At 46.7% G+C, this 22,248-nt stretch overlaps 1 protein-coding gene across 4 annotated transcripts in view; it reads right to left on the bottom strand.

Annotated features, from left to right (window-relative positions):
- Positions 1-512: 512 nt before the first annotated feature.
- kansl1b (KAT8 regulatory NSL complex subunit 1b) overlaps positions 513-22,248 on the bottom strand; it is a 314,956-nt gene continuing 293,220 nt past the window's right edge. For all 4 annotated transcript variants that reach the window (XM_043675343.2, XM_043675342.2, XM_043675346.2 and 1 more), the window contains 2 exons: positions 13,155-13,407; positions 513-5,234 (listed from right to left, as the gene is read on the bottom strand). In XM_043675343.2, the coding sequence (XP_043531278.2) occupies positions 5,013-5,234; positions 13,155-13,407 (475 nt within the window). In that variant the 3' untranslated portion in view covers positions 513-5,012. The remainder of the gene's footprint in view (positions 5,235-13,154; positions 13,408-22,248) is intronic.

Below are 22,248 nucleotides of genomic sequence, written 5' to 3'. Positions count from 1 at the left end.
TTGACCTATGAACTCAAAGATCACAATCATTAATTATACCAGGAGAAGCTAGGCACCACCACCCCTCCCATTCTCAACCTTTGTGGAACTCCACTACAAACCTTCAAGTTTAAAAAGTAGCTATTGACCATTATGGTTTCCTATGATTGCCAATTTTGCATCCATGTTGCTACATTCCCCATTACTCCATGACCTGCAACTTTTTCCATATTCTGATGTGTGCCACAGTATCAAATAATTTTTTATATGAGATGTTGACACCTGCTTCTCTCTGTCTGTTCTAAGGAGTTGAGTAAACACTAAAGATCCCAGAACTTTGTTTTCCTGGCCAAAATTCCTCCCTCAACAAAACACACACAAAAAAAATCAGCTATGCACTGCTGCTATGTGGAAGAAAGACTAACTCATGTCCCAAATAATTGTTAGGAACACAAGAAATATGATAACCACTACATTAACGCAAGTCAGCTTTTACCCATGAGGAAGGAAGCAAGGAATCCACCAAATCCAGAAAGTCTTCAACTTTTTTTTAATATTTTTAAAATTTTTAAACTTTTTATAAGCACAGATTGTGCTTAACATTAGGTTTGATTAAGTCATAAAGTCACTGCTTCTCTGCATGAAGAAAAGCCTCTATACAGCAAGGACAAGAGCCCATACCTCCATACACAGCTTTCAAAATGAGAAAATATATACAAAATAGAACATTTTTACAAGGCTAAGGGGTGCTACAATCGAAGCAGTCAGCTACAATTTTTATTTAATGTATATAAAAGATCAAAAAATTGATTTTGTTTTTACACTTTTCAATGACTGAGATGGAAATATACAGACAGACACAGCTAACAGTGAACTAGCTTTTGACATCACAAGGGAAGAAACAGGTACAAATGAGGGACAGTTTGAACAATTTTAAAATGAGAGGGTGTGTCATGTTTGGAGAAAACTGCATTGTATTTGCAGCACAAATAGCAAGTATCACTTCCTTATGAAACATAAATTTAACCCAAGGGTTGCCATCCTTTAATACAAAGGCGAGAGAGCACTAGGCAACTAGGCCTCAACATGACAGGGTGATCAACAGACAAACTCAAATCAACAAGTTCTAATACTGTAAGTTTAAAAACAAGTGTGTGTGGGAATAGAGATTCAAGTGGGACCTTGCACATAAACATTCCCTCTTCACTACTTTGTCACTTCTCTACTTTGCCAGTATGGACTCAATGACTGAATGGCCTCCTTCTGTGCCTTACTTCGATAGCAAGCTGCTTCTAATGTATTTCCAAAATTCCAGAAACAGGCTATATACAAAACCTGTCTGAGGTATTAATCTGCTCTTTAATTACCTGAAAGCAGATTGCTTAGAATAAATGACAACTCCACATGATTGAAAAGTAATACTATTCCAAGACTGGGAAACAAATAGTGACTCTGACTGAACAAATTCAAGCACGAGAACTCTCATGAATGCACACATTCAAGCAAAATGTGAAATTACTTTGGATTGCCAGCTGGACTAGCTGATTGGAAATACAAGCCACACAAGGGGATAATCATCACTTAGTGAACAAACATCCATTGTGATGTAGCCAGGGCAAATGTATGCACAAATTAATCAAAATTGTTTCAATTAAAACTAACTGTTGGAGCCATTGAACAAGTTGGATTTAGGGTGCAATTGCTGGATGCTTCAAACTGTTGCATTACTGTCATGAGCCCAAAAAGGTACAAAAGCTAAGACTGCTGCCACATTAATTCACCGAATCTGAATGCACTGATTTGGTTTAAATCCCAATTTTTTTAATAAGTCACAGGATTTCAGGTTTGAAGCCAAGTATACCAAGTGTGAACAGTACGGTTTATGCTTTCAAACTGTTTCTTGTCAGGATGATATTCTCAACAGTTGATAAGATACATTTAGCTTTTGAGTGAATGAGAAAACCTGCTATGCTTTTCACCATGTTATTTTGCCGTTCTGCAATGCTCGGTACTGAGAGAATAGGAACATTAATTAGAGCCTAAATATAGATTAATACTGATCTAGATTCATTCTGTTCAAACCTACACTTAGCAGTGATACTGAACAGAGGTAAAGCATCTAGGATTATTATCATTCACTTGCACGTGATAGTTATATCTATGGGCTATGTATGACACAGTCACTCTGAGGAAACTATATAAAACTAAGAAACTTCAGCACTCTTCAGAAAACAAAGCAGTAGCTTGTTATTGAATGCCATTTCTTTGGCAAGCTATAGATCATAACTTTTTTTATTGTTTGCTTGGTTGCTCAATTATCTAATATGAATTCTCCATAATTTCCTAATTTCAAAAAGTGTGTCTTGGTTAAATGCATATTTAAAATATTACCACAGTTTGGAATTGGTCAGAAAGTTCACCCAAATCTATTGATATGCTGAGTACAGGTGGCTCACAGATGCAATTCAGACTGTACTAGAATGAATTGCAACTTTCAGAGTGTACACACCACCATGCTCTTCTTTATCAACACCATATTTTGGAGCACAAGTTCTTTTTCTCTTCACTCCACTCACTGGATTGAACCAGCAGGCTGTGGACCAACTAGTTTCAGATGGTTAATACCTTGGCTTGTTTCCATCTCAACGGAAGACATTATATCCAATCTTTACCCTTTCCTCCCACAGTTTAATTACACAGAACAAATTCAAATCAAGCAATGTAGAAAACTTCCACATGGCAAATGATCGAATGTTGGACATCTCTTCATAATTTATTTTGGGAGCATGGCTTTCATTGCTGCTTGCCACTTGCAGTATCAGGAATAGACTGCAGCTACATTAATAGGAGATGAGCATAGGATTCATCTACAACATGCAGACTCGTTTTCCTCACTACCTATATTTAAAGAATGACCTCACCCTGCAGATTAGCACTTAAATCACTCCAATCAGCGAGTGGTGGTGAGGGAGATGGAGGGGTGGGGCTCTTCTCTCAAATGACTGGTATAGTGGTCGTACATCCTACTTTCAGTGCCAATGAGCTAATACAGATCTCTATTGCCAGATATAGAAAACATGGATGCTTAATGTCGTCCCACGACTGGGACATCTCCAACTCCAGAAGTCTTATCTAGGAGTAAAGAAATTTGTCGTTGAAAAAGAGGTGATCAGAGAGCAATTCTGCATGATTGGAGTGTCCTCCATTCATGTTGGCTTCCAGTAAATATCACAACCTGACCACAGAATTGTCTTGTTGGAGGAGTTTCAAATCCTGTCCCTCAGTGATTTTCAGGTCAGGTGGGTGTGTTAAGAATGAGGTAGAGATTTGATATTGAAGGCTTTAAAGATGATTGCTGCTTTAATGTTGTGGGAGAGCTATTAAGACAGATCTTCAGTAAAAACAACCAGTCTCTTCTGATATGGTGCTGTTTGGCCTGTTGTGTATTTCCAATGTTCTTTCACTCTTTGTTTTACAGTATTACTTTATGGTATAGGCTCTGTGTAGTAATACTCTGAGTATTCCTAAATTCGGCCTAGTTTTGTATGGAAGTGCAATCAAACTATTTTCCAAACATTTCTGGAGCCCTCCATTTCTGCACTGACTCATTCCTACTCTTAGCTTAATATCCCGATCAAGTGTTGAAGTAACTGCCTGACAATTGAAGCAGAATGCAACTACAGAAAAGATTAAATGATTGAATATTTCAGCAAGGAATCCACTGTTCAACAGAACTAATTGTAATTCAGATTGGAATAAATATTTATGTGAATGCTTGACTATTGATGGCTTTGCTTGTGTTCTGTTTGTACATAATCTGCATTTAGAACATAAGAACAAGAAGCAAGATGACTGCAGAGCTGTCACCACCTTGGTCATAAGGGATGTGATGCAAACACAACGGTTCTGAAGTGTTGAAAGAGAAGACCTACTGTGAAGCTACAAATGGAATGATGTTTGTACTTTTATTGCCATTTCAGCTTTGCTCACACATGCAACCAAGATGGACATAAAATGCTAATCCTACTGGAATTTGACCACAAATCCAACTACCCTTCAAAATTGTCAATTCTTAATCAAACATCTGATTTCACCTGTCATTTTGCAGTCGTGTCAAAGCAAAATGCAGAAACCAGTAGAGTAAGCAGAAGGGGTCCATAATAGTCACAACTACAGAGTAATGTGCCTTTGAAACCAGTTAGCGCAGGAAATGCTTATGACCACAACATTCAGCAACTCACCAAGTTCATAATAAATTCAATTCAAACCTTGACAGGATTTGATTGAATTAAATCCCCAGGATGCAGATGCTGTTGTCTGTGCACTTTGGCAAGTGCTCACACCAAAACTCAAAATAGGAAGTGAGTGATGGATTCAAATAAAAGCAAAATACTGCAAATGTTGTAAATCTGAAATAAAATAGATCACACTGGACAAAACTCAGCCAGTCTCACAACCTTTGCTGAGACAGAAGCAGAATTATTATTTCAAGTCCTATATGACTAGACTTCATGTGCGGAAGTCGTCTCATACTGGACTTGAAACATGAGCTGTGTTTCTGTCTCCACAGATGCTGTCAGGCCCGCCGAGTTTCTCCAGAATTTCTGCAGTTATTTTAGGAAGTAACACAGTTTTCGTAAGAGTGTATTTAGTCATCTCAGTCGGAGAAGAAAATGGCAAAACCAGAACAAAAAGTGAACACAAAATAGGACTGCTTTTGAACATTAATGAGTGCACGCTCCACTGTTGATTTAAGAGATCGATAATCACTACACGCAACCAAATGAAGTTAGAAACTTCATTTACAAGTCTACTGATACCAATACCTGAAATATCAGTCAATCCAGCTTTTGCCCGAGAATCTAACTTCACCGAACTAACCTCTTCATTGTGATAACTGTGGCCGGTGACAAAACGTTTAACCTAAGAAAGCTACTTAAATGGAGTCTAAATTCACTAAAAACTGTGAATTTTGTTTGGGTGATGTTTGAATATCAAACATTGAGACAAGTGTAGTCGTCACTAAAATTTGTTTATCTGTGCGTGAGCCGCAGAGGTACAGAATGTCTCTGTTTATCATCATGGTGAACTGAGGATAGTGCACCACTTTCTGCCTCTCTGCTTCCTCTATTCGTGCTTCCAGATGATCGTCGACTGTTTCGGGTCTGTCTGAGGCTGGTTTCAGTTCGACTCTCACGTTCAGTCCCAGGAATACATGCCAGTGGGAACGTTCGCTTCTCCCATGGCTGAACCGTCTGGAATAAAGGCAAATTGCTGGGTTACAGACAGAACATGGTACTGTACCAATATGCATACAGATTAGGATAGATCAACTGCCTTTCACCTCTGCCCAGTTTGGAAAAATAGCACAGAATTCAACATCTCCCTCAAGCACTGTGTAAAAAATACTACTTACAAAGACTTCAGATAAACTTGTGCCAAATCAATGAGTTTAGGCAGGACTGCAAAATTCACTCAAAAGACATTGGATAGGTCATTTTCAAAGTAGTACAAGCAAAAAGGTGTTCAAGAAAATAGCAACATAGGCGATCTTTCCTCTAGGTCGAACTGTGCTAAATTTGCATTATTTGGCTGCTTTACTCTATATCTAATCAACACTGAACTTGCTCTGGCACATTTTTCATGCTGAAACGGAGTCCGAAATGAGAAGCTGAAGGGAATTCAGGTTAATCACAATGATTGGCAAAACATCGAGAGTCTTCAACTGCAAGATGTAACAGGTAGGTCAACAGAAAACTGAGCAGGATGCCATCTAAATTAATCAATAGGTGGTCTCAATGTAAGCTTAGTCTTATTTATTGAGTAAGTGCAATAGGATGGGCTATTAGATTATTTCTCTCCTAGTGACCAGCTTGAGTTAATCTAGGAGATGAAAGTAATCGATCAGACTCAGAATCTCAATGTTTATGTACTGCCAGTGTGACACTTAGCCAAATTTTGTGGCTGGGTGGATTATACAACTCTATCCAAATAGAACAGAATAGAAAAATACATACAGTTGTAACATACTACTACCATAGCATTCAGCCATTTTCCTGAGTTACTTCATCAAAACCCTCAAATAATTCTTTTAACACTTCAATTTTCTAATATTCATTTATCTAGTAAAAAAGTTTCAGTATCTCTAGTCAAAAATAAAACCTCAGATCTGACAGTAATTCTTTTGTAGCTTCTATGACCTTGACTTTTTTGCACTTTCCACAGCCTGTACTTACATTCATCCATTGTTAATCCTCAGTGAGTTTTCCCTTATTACCCATTCATCACCCAGATGAAACAACTTTTCATAGCTGATTTAATATCTTTCATTATTTTTGGCAATGCCTATTCTTTCTTAGCCCACTAGATCTTATATTTTTAAGTAGCTTTTTGAAATTCTTCAAAACTATGAAGTCTCATTAAAACAATTTCCATTGCCCCCTTTATCTTGCTCTGGTGTCCTTGCAAGAACTGCACACAGTATTTTAGGCAAAAACAAAGTTTTCACAAATTTAACTGTTGCTCATTTCTTTTGATCAAGAAGGGGAATACAGACAACTCTGGTAATATAGACCAGTGAGTGTTACTTCGGTTGTGGGTAAACTGTTGGAAAAGGTTCTAAAAGATAGAATTTATAATCAGGAAGAGAGGAATAAGTTGATTAGGGATAGTCAACAGTTTTGTGAAGGTTAGGTCACGCCTCACAAACCTTATTGAGTTCTTTGAGAAGGTGACCAAACAGGTGGATGAGGGTAAAGCAGGTGATGTGGTGTATATGGATTTCTGTAAGGTGTTTGATAAGGTTCCCCATAGTAGGCTATTGCAGAAAATAGAGAGGCATGGCATTGAGGGTGATTTAACAGTTTGGATCAGAAATTGGCTAGCTGAAAGAAGACAGTGGTTGATGGGAAATGTTCATCCTGGAGTTCAGTTACTAGTGGTGTACTGCAAGGATATTTTCTGGGGCCACGACTGTTTGTTATTTTTATAAATGACCTGGATGAGGGCATAGAAGGATGGGTTAGTATATTCGCAGATGACACCAAGGTCAGTGGAGCTGCGGATAGTGCTGAAGGATATTGCAGGTTACAGAGGGACATAGATAAACTGCAGAGTTGGGCTGAGGTGGCAAATGGATTTTAATGCGGAAAAGTGTGAGGTGATTCACATTGGAAGGAGTAACAGGAAGACAGAGTACTGGGCTAATGGTAGGATTCTTGGTAGTGTAGATAAGCAGAGAGATCGAGGTGTTCATGTACAGAGGAACCTCAATTATCCCAATACCAATTATCCGAAAATTGGATTATCTGAAGGAAATCCCGATGGAAACATTACATCAAAGACGGGTTTCCAACAGTGATCGCGTCTTTTGCCTATAGTGATTAAACAGGCACCATCTCCAAATGACTGTCTGCCCGCCCTCTCTCTCTCCCCACACTTTACCTGGAGTTCTACACTGGAGTGAATCCTAAACCCTCCTTCCCCTGATAATCTCTCTAACAATGTCCTGTACAGGGCAAAGGTGGAACCTGTCAAAAAGTTGCAGTATAAAGTTGCGTGGCTGTGTGCGTGTGCGCGCGCTATGTGGAGACTCATGCTCCAAAAGGCAGCAGCAGTCTTTTTGTTGGTGTCCAATCCAGTTGGCCCGGAGAGGGGGCAGGTGTGTACGGGGTTGGGATGCAGTGAGGGGCATTATTGGATGGGGTTGGGTGTGGGGCGCAGTGTTGGACGGGGTTGGGGGCGGGGGGGGGGGGGGGGGGGGGAGGTGTTGGGTGCAGTGTTGCACGGGGTTGGGGTGCAGGGAGGGCGGTGTTGGACAGAGTTGGGGGAAGTGTTGCACAGGGTTGGGGGGGGCGGTGTTGCACAGGGTTGGGGTGCAGGGGGGCAATGTTGCACGGGGTTGGGGTGCGGTGTTGGACGGGCTTAGGGCAGTGTTGCACAGGGTTGGGGGGTGAAGTGTTGCACAGGGTTGGGGGGGCGGTGTTGCACAGGGTTGGGGTGCAGGGGGGCAATGTTGCACGGGGTTGGGGTGCGGTGTTGGACGGGCTTAGGGCAGTGTTGCACAGGGTTGGGGGGGGCAGTGTTGCACAGGGTTGGGGGGGCAGTGTTGCACAGGGTTGGGGTGCGAGGGGACGGTTTTGGAGGAGGTGTTGCACAGGGTTGGGGTGCGGGGGGCAGTGTTGCACGGGGTTGGGGTGCGGTATTGGACGGGCTTAGGGCAGTGTTGCACAGGGTTGGGGTGCGGGGGGGCAGTGTTGCACGGGGTTGGGGTGCGGGGGGACGGTGTTGGGGTGCGGGGGGACGGTGTTGGGGTGCGGGGGGACGGTGTTGGGGTGCGGTGTTGGGGTGCGGGGGGGCGGTGTTGGGGTGCGGGGGGGCGGTGTTGGGGTGCGGGGGGGCGGTGTTGGGGTGCGGGGGGGGCGGTGTTGGGGTGCGGGGGGCGGTGTTGGGGTGCGGGGGGGGTGTTGGGGTGCGGGGGGGGGGGGTGTTGGGGTGCGGGGGGGCGGTGTTGGGGTGCGGGGGGGCGGTGTTGGGGTGCGGGGGGACGGTGTTGGGGTGCGGGGGGACGGTGTTGGGGTGCGGGGGGACGGTGTTGGGGTGCGGGGGGACGGTGTTGGGGTGCGGGGGGACGGTGTTGGGGTGCGGGGGGACGGTGTTGGGGTGCGGGGGGACGGTGTTGGGGTGCGGGGGGACGGTGTTGGGGTGCGGGGGGGCGGTGTTGGGGTGCGGGGGGGCGGTGTTGGGGTGCGGGGGGCGGTGTTGGGGTGCGGGGGGGCGGTGTTGGGGTGCGGGGGGGCGGTGTTGGGGTGCGGGGGGGCGGTGTTGGGGTGCGGGGGGGCGGTGTTGGGGTGCGGGGGGGCGGTGTTGGGGTGCGGGGGGGCGGTGTTGGGGTGCGGGGGGGCGGTGTTGGGGTGCGGGGGGGGCGGTGTTGGGGTGCGGGGGGGCGGTGTTGGGGTGCGGGGGGGCGGTGTTGGGGTGCGGGGGGCGGTGTTGGGGTGCGGGGGGCGGTGTTGGGGTGCGGGGGGGGGGTGTTGGGGGGCGGTGTTGGGGTGCGGGGGGGCGGTGTTGGGGTGCGGGGGGGCGGTGTTGGGGTGCGGGGGGCGGTGTTGGGGTGCGGGGGGACGGTGTTGGGGTGCGGGGGGACGGTGTTGGGGTGCGGGGGGACGGTGTTGGGGTGCGGGGGGACGGTGTTGGGGTGCGGGGGGACGGTGTTGGGGTGCGGGGGGACGGTGTTGGGGTGCGGGGGGACGGTGTTGGGGTGCGGGGGGACGGTGTTGGGGTGCGGGGGGACGGTGTTGGGGTGCGGGGGGACGGTGTTGGGGTGCGGGGGGACGGTGTTGGGGTGCGGGGGGACGGTGTTGGGGTGCGGGGGGACGGTGTTGGGGTGCGGGGGGACGGTGTTGGGTGCGGGGGGACGGTGTTGGGGTGCGGGGGGACGGTGTTGGGGTGCGGGGGGACGGTGTTGGGGTGCGGGGGGACGGTGTTGGGGTGCGGGGGGACGGTGTTGGGGTGCGGGGGGACGGTGTTGGGGTGCGGGGGGACGGTGTTGGGGTGCGGGGGGACGGTGTTGGGGTGCGGGGGGACGGTGTTGGGGTGCGGGGGGACGGTGTTGGGGTGCGGGGGGACGGTGTTGGGGTGCGGGGGGACGGTGTTGGGGTGCGGGGGGACGGTGTTGGGGTGCGGGGGGACGGTGTTGGGGTGCGGGGGGACGGTGTTGGGGTGCGGGGGGACGGTGTTGGGGTGCGGGGGGACGGTGTTGGGGTGCGGGGGGACGGTGTTGGGGTGCGGGGGGACGGTGTTGGGGTGCGGGGGGACGGTGTTGGGGTGCGGGGGGACGGTGTTGGGGTGCGGGGGGACGGTGTTGGGGTGCGGGGGGACGGTGTTGGGGTGCGGGGGGACGGTGTTGGGGTGCGGGGGGACGGTGTTGGGGTGCGGGGGGACGGTGTTGGGGTGCGGGGGGACGGTGTTGGGGTGCGGGGGGACGGTGTTGGGGTGCGGGGGGACGGTGTTGGGGTGCGGGGGGACGGTGTTGGGGTGCGGGGGGACGGTGTTGGGGTGCGGGGGGACGGTGTTGGGGTGCGGGGGGACGGTGTTGGGGTGCGGGGGGACGGTGTTGCACGGGGTTGGGGTGCGGGGGAATGGTGTTGCACGGGGTTGGGGGAAGTGTTGCACAGGGTTAGGGTGCGGGGGGGCGGTGTTGGGGTGCGGGGGGACGGTGTTGCACGGGGTTGGGGTGCGGGGGCGCGGTGTTGGGGTGCGGGGGGACGGTGTTGGGGTGCGGGGGGACGGTGTTGGGGTGCGGGGGGACGGTGTTGGGTGCGGGGGGACGGTGTTGGGGTGCGGGGGGACGGTGTTGGGGTGCGGGGGGACGGTGTTGGGGTGCGGGGGGACGGTGTTGGGGTGCGGGGGGACGGTGTTGGGGTGCGGGGGGACGGTGTTGGGGTGCGGGGGGACGGTGTTGGGGTGCGGGGGGACGGTGTTGGGGTGCGGGGGGACGGTGTTGGGGTGCGGGGGGACGGTGTTGGGGTGCGGGGGGACGGTGTTGGGGTGCGGGGGGACGGTGTTGGGGTGCGGGGGGACGGTGTTGGGGTGCGGGGGGACGGTGTTGGGGTGCGGGGGGACGGTGTTGGGGTGCGGGGGGACGGTGTTGGGGTGCGGGGGGACGGTGTTGGGGTGCGGGGGGACGGTGTTGGGGTGCGGGGGGACGGTGTTGGGGTGCGGGGGGACGGTGTTGGGGTGCGGGGGGACGGTGTTGGGGTGCGGGGGGACGGTGTTGGGGTGCGGGGGGACGGTGTTGGGGTGCGGGGGGACGGTGTTGGGGTGCGGGGGGACGGTGTTGGGGTGCGGGGGGACGGTGTTGGGGTGCGGGGGGACGGTGTTGGGGTGCGGGGGGACGGTGTTGGGGTGCGGGGGGACGGTGTTGGGGTGCGGGGGGACGGTGTTGGGGTGCGGGGGGACGGTGTTGGGGTGCGGGGGGACGGTGTTGGGGTGCGGGGGGACGGTGTTGGGGTGCGGGGGGACGGTGTTGCACGGGGTTGGGGTGCGGGGGAATGGTGTTGCACGGGGTTGGGGGAAGTGTTGCACAGGGTTAGGGTGCGGGGGGGCGGTGTTGGGGTGCGGGGGGACGGTGTTGCACGGGGTTGGGGTGCGGGGGCGCGGTGTTGGGGTGCGGGGGGACGGTGTTGCACGGGGTTGGGGTGCGGGGGGGCGGTGTTGGGGTGCGGGGGGACGGTGTTGCACGGGGTTAGGGTGCGGGGGGGCGGTGTTGGGGTGCGGGGGGACGGTGTTGCACGGGGTTGGGGTGCGGGGGAATGGTGTTGCACGGGGTTGGGGGAAGTGTTGCACAGGGTTGGGGTGCGGGGGGGCGGTGTTGGGGTGCAGGGGGACGGTGTTGCACGGGGGTGGGGAGCGGGTGAATGGTGTTGCAGGGGCTTGGGGTGCGGGGGGGCAGTGTTGCATGGGGTTGGGGTGCGGGGGGGGGGCAGTGTTAGATGGGCTTAGGGCAGTGTTGCACAGGGTTGGGGTGCAGGGGGGTGGTGTTGGACAGGGTTGGAGGCTGGGTTGCAGGGTTAGAGGTGGGGTGGTGTTGGATGGGGTTGGGGGCTGGGTTGTACAGGGTTGGGGTGCAGAGTTCCACGGGGCTGGGGCAGGGGGCGATGTTGAACGGGGTTGGGGGCGAGGGGCGGTGTTTGAGGGAAGGTCTTATAAGGAATGGCTGAAGGACTGTAGGCTGTTTTTGTTAGAGAGAAGGAGGTTAAGAAGTGACTTAATTGAGACATAAGATAATTAGAGTGTTAGATAGGGTGGACAGTGAGAGCCTTTTTCCTTGCAATGGCTAGCACAAGGGGACATCGCTTTACATTTAGGGGTGATAGATATAGGACAGATGTCAGAAGAAGTTTCTTTACTCAGACTAGTAGGGGCACGGAATTCACTGCCTGTAACAGTAGTAGCCTCGCCAACTTTAAGGGCATTTCAATGGTCATTGGATAAATATATGGATGAAAATGGAAGATGGGCTTCAGATTGGTTCCAGAGATCGGCGCAACATTGAGGGCCGACAGGCCTGTAGTGCGCTGTTCTTAACCGGCTTGTTGGTTGCACTCTTGCGAGGTCACCTCAAGTCAGAAAATTGTGGGCTCACATTGCAGTCCAGAGATTTCAGTACATAATTTGGCTTCCACTGTAGTGCAGGACTGAGTGAAGACTGCATTATTAAAAGTTCCACCATTCAGATATTAAACTGAAGGCCCTCAAAGTTGGAATTAAGAAATCCTAATGTGTTGTTCAAAGTTGCAGCAGGGATGCTTTCCTTGTATCCTGACCACCAATGAAATAGCCAAAACTCAAAGGGGTCATTCAGTCCATTATGTCTCTTTGAAAGAGCTGCATGCAATTAGTCCTAACAATCAACGTCTCGAAGTGTCCATTTGTTTACCTCACTGCTGCTTCTAGAACTTGGTTTTGAAATAGGCCAAGTGAAAACACTACATAAACTGAAACTCCATGTCTTTGTTTTATGTATACAAAACTCAGGACTCCAATTATTTTCATTCAATTCCTAGCCCTGCTACCACATTAAAGAACTGCAATTTCCTGAATATCTGACCACATTGCTTTGCTGTCTCATGTTCAAAATGCCTCAGGTGTCTGCACCTATAGGCCTACGCTGCTAATTTATATCCCAAAATATTCTTATTCAGATTGCCTTCTCTCTAATTTAGAACCAGAAATGAATTTCCTTCACATACTGTCTTTGTATTAAGCAAAAATCATGGGACTAATCTCCAAGGGACCAATCGAAACATACATCATCAATTTAAAGAATGTCTGGTGTTTTCATGCCAAGTTTGCATAAATGGAAATTAGACAAGGACAATAAGTTCTTCATAATCAATGCTGATAGCCCTTAAATGATCTACATTACTAATTCTACCTCAGAACAAAAAAAGAACCCGAGCTGAATTCAGCCAAAGACCGTCCAATTGCCCTGTAATTTTCTGCTTAACTTGTTCTCCTGCCTTAACCATCCACCACCCCATCATTTGCTCCAACTGGGCTTGATGACTTTGGAACCAGAAGATATCTGCCGTGATTGCCTTCATATCAGCCATTAGGTAATTTAGATTTTAAGACAGTACAATAGTTTTCTCGGTTCAACTGCTCATTCTCACCTGTTCTTCTTGGCTAATATCTGGCGTCGAACAGCGTGTATCCTCATTTGAAACCCGTCCAGCACTCTCTCGAGAAAGAGAAGAACAAAATGTATCCGGGCTGACTGGAGGTGCCGAGGGACTGCAAGGTGAAGGTGTGAGGGGCAAGTCTCCAAGACTATGGAAGCTCACGTCAGGGGAAGCAGGTTGAGGGGTCGAAGGATTTGTGTTACCAGGCTGCGGGGTGGAATGTTCATCTGTTGATTTGTGAGATCTGCAGTTTAGAAAATAAAAATATTTTATCACTCATAGTCACTTGGTCTAAAAAACTGATAGGAGGGCTTATGCCCGAAACGTCGATTCTCCTGTTCCTTGGATGCTGCCTGACCTGCTGCGCTTTTCCAGCAACACATTTTCAGCTAAAAAACTGATCCCTGATTCAGAGAGCTGAGGGATGAATGTAAGGTGAAGGCACACAATTAGTATGAATCTTTCTGGTTTGGGAGGATGGAATAAAAGATAACAATAAAAAAGTTGGAAAGAAATTAAGCACGTGATAAGTGCGTGAAAACATTAGGGAACAGGATCTATTGCTGAATTGGAAGCTTTTTTTACACTAATGCAACTAGCACAAGTAGAAAAGCAAAAATAGAAATACAAACTCAGCTGGAAGACTGTGACGGAGCGACTATCACAGAGGTAGAACACAAAGGTACAGCCAGCAAAGGGGCCTTTGGCCCATAATGTTGTGTTGAATACAACGCTAAATTACTCTAATCCTTTTCGCCTGCTCTTGGTCCTTTTCACTCCATTCCTTGCATTTCATGGAATTATCTAAAAGCCTCTTAAACAGACTTATCATATCTGCCTCCACTACCACCCTTGGCAGTGCATTCCAAACTCCGACCATTCTACATGAAGACTTGTCCCTCATGTCTTCTTTGAACTAGCCCCCGCTCACCTTAAATGTATGCCCCTAGTGTATTAGGCATTTCAACTCTGGGCAAAAAGATTCTGATAGTCAACTCTAACTATGCATCTCATGATTTAATAGACTTCTATCAAGTCTCCTTTCAGCTCTGCCACTCAAGAGAAATCAACCAGAGTTCTAGCCTCTCCTTATAGCTCATACCTTCTAATCCAGACAGCATCCTGGTTAACCTCTTCTGCAGCCTCTGCAAAGGCTCCACATTGTTCCAGTAATGTGGCGACCAGAACTGAATACAATACTTTAAATGTGGCCAAACCAAAATCTTATAAAGTTGCAACATGACATCCTGACTCTTGTACTCAATTCCCTGATCAATAAAGGCAAGCATGCCACACATGCCACACTATCTTTACCACCCTATCTATTTGTTTGGCCACTTTCAGAGAATTATGGACTTGAATCTCAAGATCCCCCTGTACATCAATGCTGTTCAGGGTCCTGCCATTAACTGTATACTTTTCCTTAACATTTGAGCTACAGCGAGGGGCTGAATAGGTTGGGGCTGTTTTTCCTGGAGCATCAGAGACTGAGGGGTGTCCTTATAGAGATTTATAAAATCATGAGGGTTACCGATAGGGTAAATAGACAAAGTGTCTTCCCTGGGGTGGGGGAAGAACTAGAGGGCATAGGTTTAGGGGGAGAGGGGAAAATTTAAAAGGGACCTAAAGGGCAACTTTTTCAGCAGAGGGTGGTAAGTTCATGGAATGAACCGCCAGAGGGATTGGTGGAGGCTGGTCCAATTACAACATTTAAAAGGCATCTCGATGGGTATATGAATAGGAAGGGTTTAGAGCTGGCAAATGGGACGAAATTAGATTAGGATATCTGGTCAGCATGGATGAGTCGAACCGAAGGGTCTGTTTCTGTGCTGTACATCTCTATGACTATGTGATCTCCCAAAGAACAGCACCTCACATTTATCCAAATTTAACTCCATCAGCCATTTCTCCGCTCATACCTGCAACTGATCTATATCCCCCTGTATCTTTTTAACAACCTTCTACACTATCCAAACTCCACCGATCTTTGTGTTGTCTGCAAACTTACTAACTCACCCATCTATACTTTCATTCAAGTATAGATCTTTCATTACATCTATCACAAACACAGGTCCCAGTACAGTTCCCTGTGGAACATCACTAGACATGTACCTCCAGCCAGAAAAACAGATTTCCATCACGACCCTCAGCCTTCTATTGGCAAGGCAGTCCAAGTGACCAATTTACCATGGATCCCATGCATCTTATCTTCTGGATGAGCCTACCATGAGGGACCTTGTCAAAAGTTTCACTGAAATCCATGTAGACACCTCCTTGGAAAAATTTAATCAAGTTACTAAGACATGACCTGCCCCGCACAAAGCCGTTCTGACTACTCCCTAATTAACCCATGCTTTTCCAAATGTTCTTAATACCTATTCCTAAGAATTTTCTGTAATTGCTTCCCAACCACTAATGTGAGACTCTTCTGTCTACAGTTTCCCAGATGTGGATGCAAGCTGAGCATTGGTGAATATTCCAGGTTATAAATTTCCAAGGGAATCAGAAAATAAGTAACGCACTGACAGTTAGAGAGAATTACAGAGTTGGTCAACAGATAGTGCATTAGCTATGGGTAAAACTGAGGAACAGTAAAGGGTACAAGACTTCATTAAGAATTGGGCGGCACGGTGGCACCGTGGTTAGCATTGCTGCCTCACAGCGCCAGAGACCTGGGTTCAATTCCTGCCTCAGGCGACTGACTGTGTGGAGTTTGCAGATTCTCCCCATGTCTGCGTGGGTTTCCTCCCACAATCCAAAAATGTGTAGGTTAGGTGAATTGGCCATGCTAAATTGCCCATAGTGTTAAGTGAAGGGATAAATGTAGAGGAATGGCTCTGGATAGCTTGCGCTTTGGTGGGTCGGCGTGAACTTGTTGAGCCGGCGTGAACTTGTTGGGCCGAAGGGCCTGTTTCCACACTGTAAGTAATCTAATCTAATTGGTTGGAGATGTTCAAGTACAAGAAAGCAATAGAATCCATAAATACTAAGACCAGATAAATTTGTTGCAACAACACTACTTATAATGGGAGGCTCTTCACTTATCACAAAGGTAGAACAATCCGAGAGCCAAAGGCAGCACATAGGTAGTTCTCCAATAATGCCAAAGTTTTGTTCCAGTGAAACCTTGCTTTATAGAAAATCGTTCAATAGAAATAATGGATCGTATAGGAAAAGTGTGGTTAGGGGCACTCCAGCAAAAAAATCACTCACTATCACTCAAATGGGCGGCACGGTGGCACAATGGTTAGCACTGCTGCCTCACAGCACCAAAGACCTGGGTTCAATTCCCGCCTCAGGCAACTGTCTGTGTGGAGTTTGCACATTCTCCCCATGTGCTCCGGTTTCCTCCCACAGTCCAAAGGTGTGCAGGTTGGGTGAACTGGCCATGCTAAATTGCCCATAGTGTTAGGTGAAGGGGTAAATGTAGGCGAATGGGTCTGGGTGGGTTGCTCTTCGGAGGGTTGGAGTGGACTTGTTGGGCTGAAGGGCCTGTTCCCACACAAAGTAATCCATTAAAAAAAAAATCACCCAAAAGTCTAATGCAAAGTATAGCACAGCCTGAATGAGGGTAGAAATCATATTTATTAATGAAACAAAAGTAAACGTAAGAAAGCTGCTGTCTGTACAGCACCTCTCACAGAAAGCTGCTCTCCCAGCAGGGGACACTGACGCACGCGTGGTATGGCACAAAGACCTGCACCAACATTGTGCATGCGCCAAATGGCACAGAAATGTCAGCGCAAATCTCAGCACAAGTGCAGAATAAAGTGCATAAAGTGATCCCCACTGGAATTGTGCTATTGTGAACAGAGGTAAGCGTTCTAGAAAGTACAGTTCCTTAATTCTTCAGTGACATTCTAGCCAAATTACACTGCCAAAACAAGTGTTATCCTAGAACTTCCTGTATCTCGTATATACAAGTATTCTACCAAGAGAACAGGAATACATCAGATATAACAGACCTGAATTAGTTAGTAATCTAATGGAGGAACAGAGGGATCTTGGGGTGCAGGTACATAGATCCCTTAAAATGGCCACCCAAGTGGACACGGTTGTTAAGAAAGCATATGGTGTTTTGCCTTTCATTAACAGGGGTATTGAGTTTAAGAGTCGTGAGATCTTGTTGCAGCTCTATAAAACTTTGGTTCGCCCGCACTTGGAATACTGCGTCCAGTTCTGGTCGCCCTATTATAAGAACGATGTGGATGCTTTGGAGCGGGTTCAGAGGAGGTTTACCAGGATGCTGCCTGGACTGGAGGGTTTATCTTATGAGGAGAGGTTGACTGAGCTCGGACTTTTTTCATTGGCGAAAAGGAGAAGAGGGGACCTAATTGAGGTATACAAGATAATGAGAGGCATAGATAGAGTTGATAGCCAAAGACTATTTCCCAGGGCAGACATGACTAACACGAGGGGTCATAGTTTTAAGCTGGTTGGAGGAAAATATAGAGGGGATGTCAGAGGCGGGTTCTTTACACAGAGAGTTGAGAGAGCATGGAATGCGTTGCCAGCAGCAGTTGTGGAGGCAGGGTCATTGGGAACATTTAAGAGACTCCTGGACATGCATATGGTCACAGAAATTTGAGGGTGCATACATGAGGATCAGTGGTCGGCACAACATTGTGGGCTAAAGGGCCTGTTCTGTGCTGTACTGTTCTATGTTCTAATGGCAAGGAAGCAACCATGTAACAAAGCCTACAGTGACTGATTTTGACATGAGGTTTGAGAAAGAGATAAATCAAGAACCAAACTAAGAGTGATTCTGGAGGGATGAATCAGAAAAGGATCATGATAGTGCGAACAGAACTGTGAATTGATACAACTACGGATCAGCAACAAAGTCGTGAATAAAGAGACATCTTGTGTATGAGATTTCTGCACACACCCTTAGAGGTCTTAAACAACCTTGATTAACAAAGGGAAGTGAGAGTTACTGTGAAACTAAAAAGACATATTAAAAAAGGCATGAAACAGGACAGATCCCACAGCCTGGGCAACTTAAAAAAAGAACAAAAATAAAAGCAGTCAGAACAGTACTGAATGAGACCATTCGGTCATCAAACTCATCCCTGTCAATGAGCAGTCCATTCATTCCACTTTGAAGGCTGCTACTGAATCTGTACCTACCATCTACCACTGTAAATCTTAACCATTTCTCATGTAACAGAGATTCCCCCCTCATATTGCCTCTGGTCCCTTTGTCAATTATCTTAGACTGGTGCCTTCTCATTCAAACCTTTCAACCACTAGAAAATGTTTCTTTCTATTGAGTATATCCAAAGCTTTCCTCTTGACCTTATCTATTAAGGAGATAAACCCATTTTCTCCAGTTATCCACATAATTAATTCTAGGTGCTTTAAACCATTCTCAAGGTTTGCTTGACACTCTTCAAAATCTTGACATGCCACCGAGAGAGACATGGGGACAATAGTCCAGCTGGAATTTTATGTAAGTTTAAAGATAGCTTCCTACCTTATGTATTTTTTGGTTCTATTTATAAAGCCAAGGACTCTTGCATGCTTTATTGTCTGCTGTTTTATAAACTTGCCCTGCAACTTTCAAAGACTGCACCAACACCTGTAAGATCCCTCTCTTCTTGTATCCCTTTAAACTGAAACATTTAGCACGTACTGTTTTTGAATTATTTTTCCACCAAACTCATCTCAAATTTCTGAATTTCACGTACCATGTTTGTTCATTCAGCCAACCTGCTCACATGTTCTTGAAATTTATGATACATTTCATTGGTTATTACATTTGCATTTGTCTGTACTCACTTTTGGAAAGTCAACTGTACTCACCTCCCTTGAGTCGAAATCAAACTGCAATTCTCCACAGTTCTTTGTTTCCTAACACTTACTCAACTATGCATCCATGCTGGTCCAAGAGAGTGCTAATTCCCTCTTGCAACGTTGTTTCTGAATGATACCCCTCCAGTAACATTTACTGGTCTATAAATAGCAAAATTATCTTTCTCACATTTTTTTTAAATTGCAAGGGTGGGAAAAATATATTCAAGTGGATATACTTTTAATCCCCTGTGGCACGGGTAAGTGCCAGAGGACTGGAGGACGGCTAATGTGGTTCCACATTTTAAAGAGGAATGGTAAGGATGAACCAGGAAATTACAGACCAGTGAGTTTCATGTCAGAGGTAGTGAAACTATTGGAGAAAACTCTGAAGAAGCAAATTAATACCTGCTTGGAAAGGCATGGGTTAATTAGGGATAGTCAGCATGGCTTTGTCAAAGGGATTTCATTCCTAACAAATTTGTTAAAATGCTTGGTTAATGTGACCAAGTACATAGATGGGAGAAGTTCAGTTGATGTACTTTATATGGATTTTAGCAAAGCTTTTGACAAGGTCTCACATAGGAGCCTAAGTGAGAAGGTTAAAGCACATGAAACTGAGGGACAAAAACAGAAGTTGCTGGAAAAGCTCAGCAGATCAGGCACCATCTGTGAACAGCAATCAGAGTGAATACTTCGAAACTGGTGACCTTTCCTCAGAACAAGCTGAAGGAAATTTGGTAAGATGGATTACAAACTGGCTTACTAATAGGACACAAAAGCTAGTGATATACATAAATAATATAGATTAAAATGTGGGAGGGAATGCTAAATAAATTTGCTGACAACACCAAGATTGGTAGCATGGCTCATAGTGAAGAAGATGGCTGTAGATTACAAAGAAGACACAGATAGGTTGGTCAGGTGGGCAGACCAGTGGCAGATGTTATTTAACTCTGATAAGTGTGAGGTGATGCACTTTGGAGAAGAAACAAGATGAGGAATTATTTAATGAACTGCATAGCTTAGAGGAACAGAGGGACCTTGGAGCAATTATTCACAGATCCCAGAGGTTGGCAGAGCATGTGAACAGTATAGTTAAGGAGGCATACAGCTAATCTAAATCTTTGAGATGATTACACCTATTAACATAGGCAAGTGAGGACTGCAGATGTTGGAAACTAGAGTTCAGATCAGAGCGGTACTGGAAAAGCACAGCAGGTCAGGCAGCATCCTCGGATGCTTTTCCAGCACCACTCTGATTTAATCTATTGACATGATGCTTTATGCTATGATGGCTGCTGTCAGCCAAGTTTGAGTTGGTAAAACTCTTGTCTCTGTATTTTAAGGTTGAGAGTTTAACCTGAACCTTCCTCATTCTTTTGTTGACGTTGGCTTGGTACAGGCTTCACCTCCTGCAAAACTGGCAAAATTAAGTATCTCACAGGACATCACTAGAGGAGTTTCTCAAGCTATTTTCTAAATGGGGTGGAAATTCAGAAGGCTGAAGTGCAAAGAGACTTGGAAGTTCAAGTCCAGGATTCTCTTAAGATAAACTTGCAAGTTGAGTCAGTAGATAGGAAGGCTAATGCAATGATGGTGTTTAGTTTGAGAGGATTTGAAAGCAGGGACGTACTTCTGAGGCTCTGGTCAGACCACATTTGGAGTATTGTACACCATTTTGGGCTCCATATCTCAGGAAGGATGTACTGGCCCTAGAGCATGTTCAGAGGAGGTTCACGAGAATGGTCCCAGGAATGAAAAACTTGATGTATGAGGAACGTTTGAGGACTGTGGGTCTATACTCGATGGAATTTAGAAGGATTGGAGGGGGTTCACAGAAACATGCAGAATATTGAATGGCCTGGACAGCATGGATGTTGGGAAGATATTTGCATTTGCAGGAAAGACTAGGACCCAAGGGCACAGCCTTAGATTAAAGAGAAGGCCTTTTAGGACGGAGATAAGAAGAAACATCTTCAGCCAGAGAGTGGGGAATCTGTGTAATTCACTGCCACAGAAGGCTGTGGAGGCCAGGTCATTGAGTATATTTAAGTCTGAGATAGATAGGTTCTTGATTAGCAAGGGAAGGGTTACAGGGAGAAAGCAGGAGAATGGAGTTGAGAAACTTATCAGCCATGATTGAATGGCAGAGCAGACTTGATTGGCTGAATGGCCTGACTTCTGCGACTATGTTTTATGGTAGTGACCTTGGTCCAATCACCTTCAATGGCTTCATCAGTCACCTTCCATCTGTTATAAGGTCAGACATGAAAAGTTCACTATTCAGCATCATTCGCAACTCAGAATTGTTATGATGCAGAAGGAGGTCATTTGACCCATTCTGTCAATACTGGCTCCCTAAGCATTTCAATTGAGTTTCACTTCCCTTTCCATGTAACCATGCACACTGGATAACAGAAACAACACCCCCTTGACCTGCCTTCACCATACTTCAGGGAGGTAGATTCCAGAATCTAAAAATTTGATGTGTGAAAAAGATTTTCTCAGCTCATATCTGCTTCTTTTGCAAAACATTTCATAACTCTGCCTTCTGATTTTTGAATTGTTAGTGGGAAGAGTTAATTTCCTTCTACTCTGTCCAGACATCCCATGATCTTGAAAACCTCAATCAAATCTTGGCTTTCTCCTCTCCAAAGAAAACAGTCTCAACTTCCTGTTCTTGCTGCATAGCTAAAATGTCACATTCTAGGAATCATTCTTGGAAATCTCTTCAGCATTCTCTCTCATCCTTTCTACATCCAGAGCGGTACACAATATTCCAGCTGAGGTCTAACTAGGGTTTTAAATTCATCATAATCTCCCTGCTCTTTATTCTAAGTCCCTATGAATAAAGCATAGGATACTGTGTCATTTATAACTGCTCCTCTATCTTTCCTGACTACTTTTAATGGTTTATACACTTTTACCCATAGGTCTCTCTGCTCCTCCACACCCTTTAGAACAGTACCCTTTATTTTGTACTGTCTCTCCACATTCTTTGTACCAAATATCTGACCCTCTCTCGCACTGCACTTCATTTGTCTCCTATCAACCCACTTCACCAAGATGTCAATAACGTTTTGAACTTCTACATTATTCTTATTACAGTTCTTAATGCTTCCAAGTTTTGTGTCATCCAGCACAGTGTTTGAACTTGCCCCTATTACACAAGATCTAGTTAACTGGTTTCAGTGCTGGCCGTGAGGAAACTTTACTACAAGCCTTCTTCCAACTCAAAAAATACCATTAATTGTGGCTGTCTCCTAGCCCTCAGCCAATTTTATATCCA

Source organism: Chiloscyllium plagiosum, unplaced genomic scaffold (assembly GCF_037043375.1).
Source record: "Chiloscyllium plagiosum isolate Xiang-an unplaced genomic scaffold, Cpla_swu_hap1 HiC_scaffold_32, whole genome shotgun sequence".
NCBI lineage: Eukaryota > Metazoa > Chordata > Chondrichthyes > Orectolobiformes > Hemiscylliidae > Chiloscyllium > Chiloscyllium plagiosum.
This window is presented reverse-complemented; position numbering and strand designations above follow the sequence as displayed.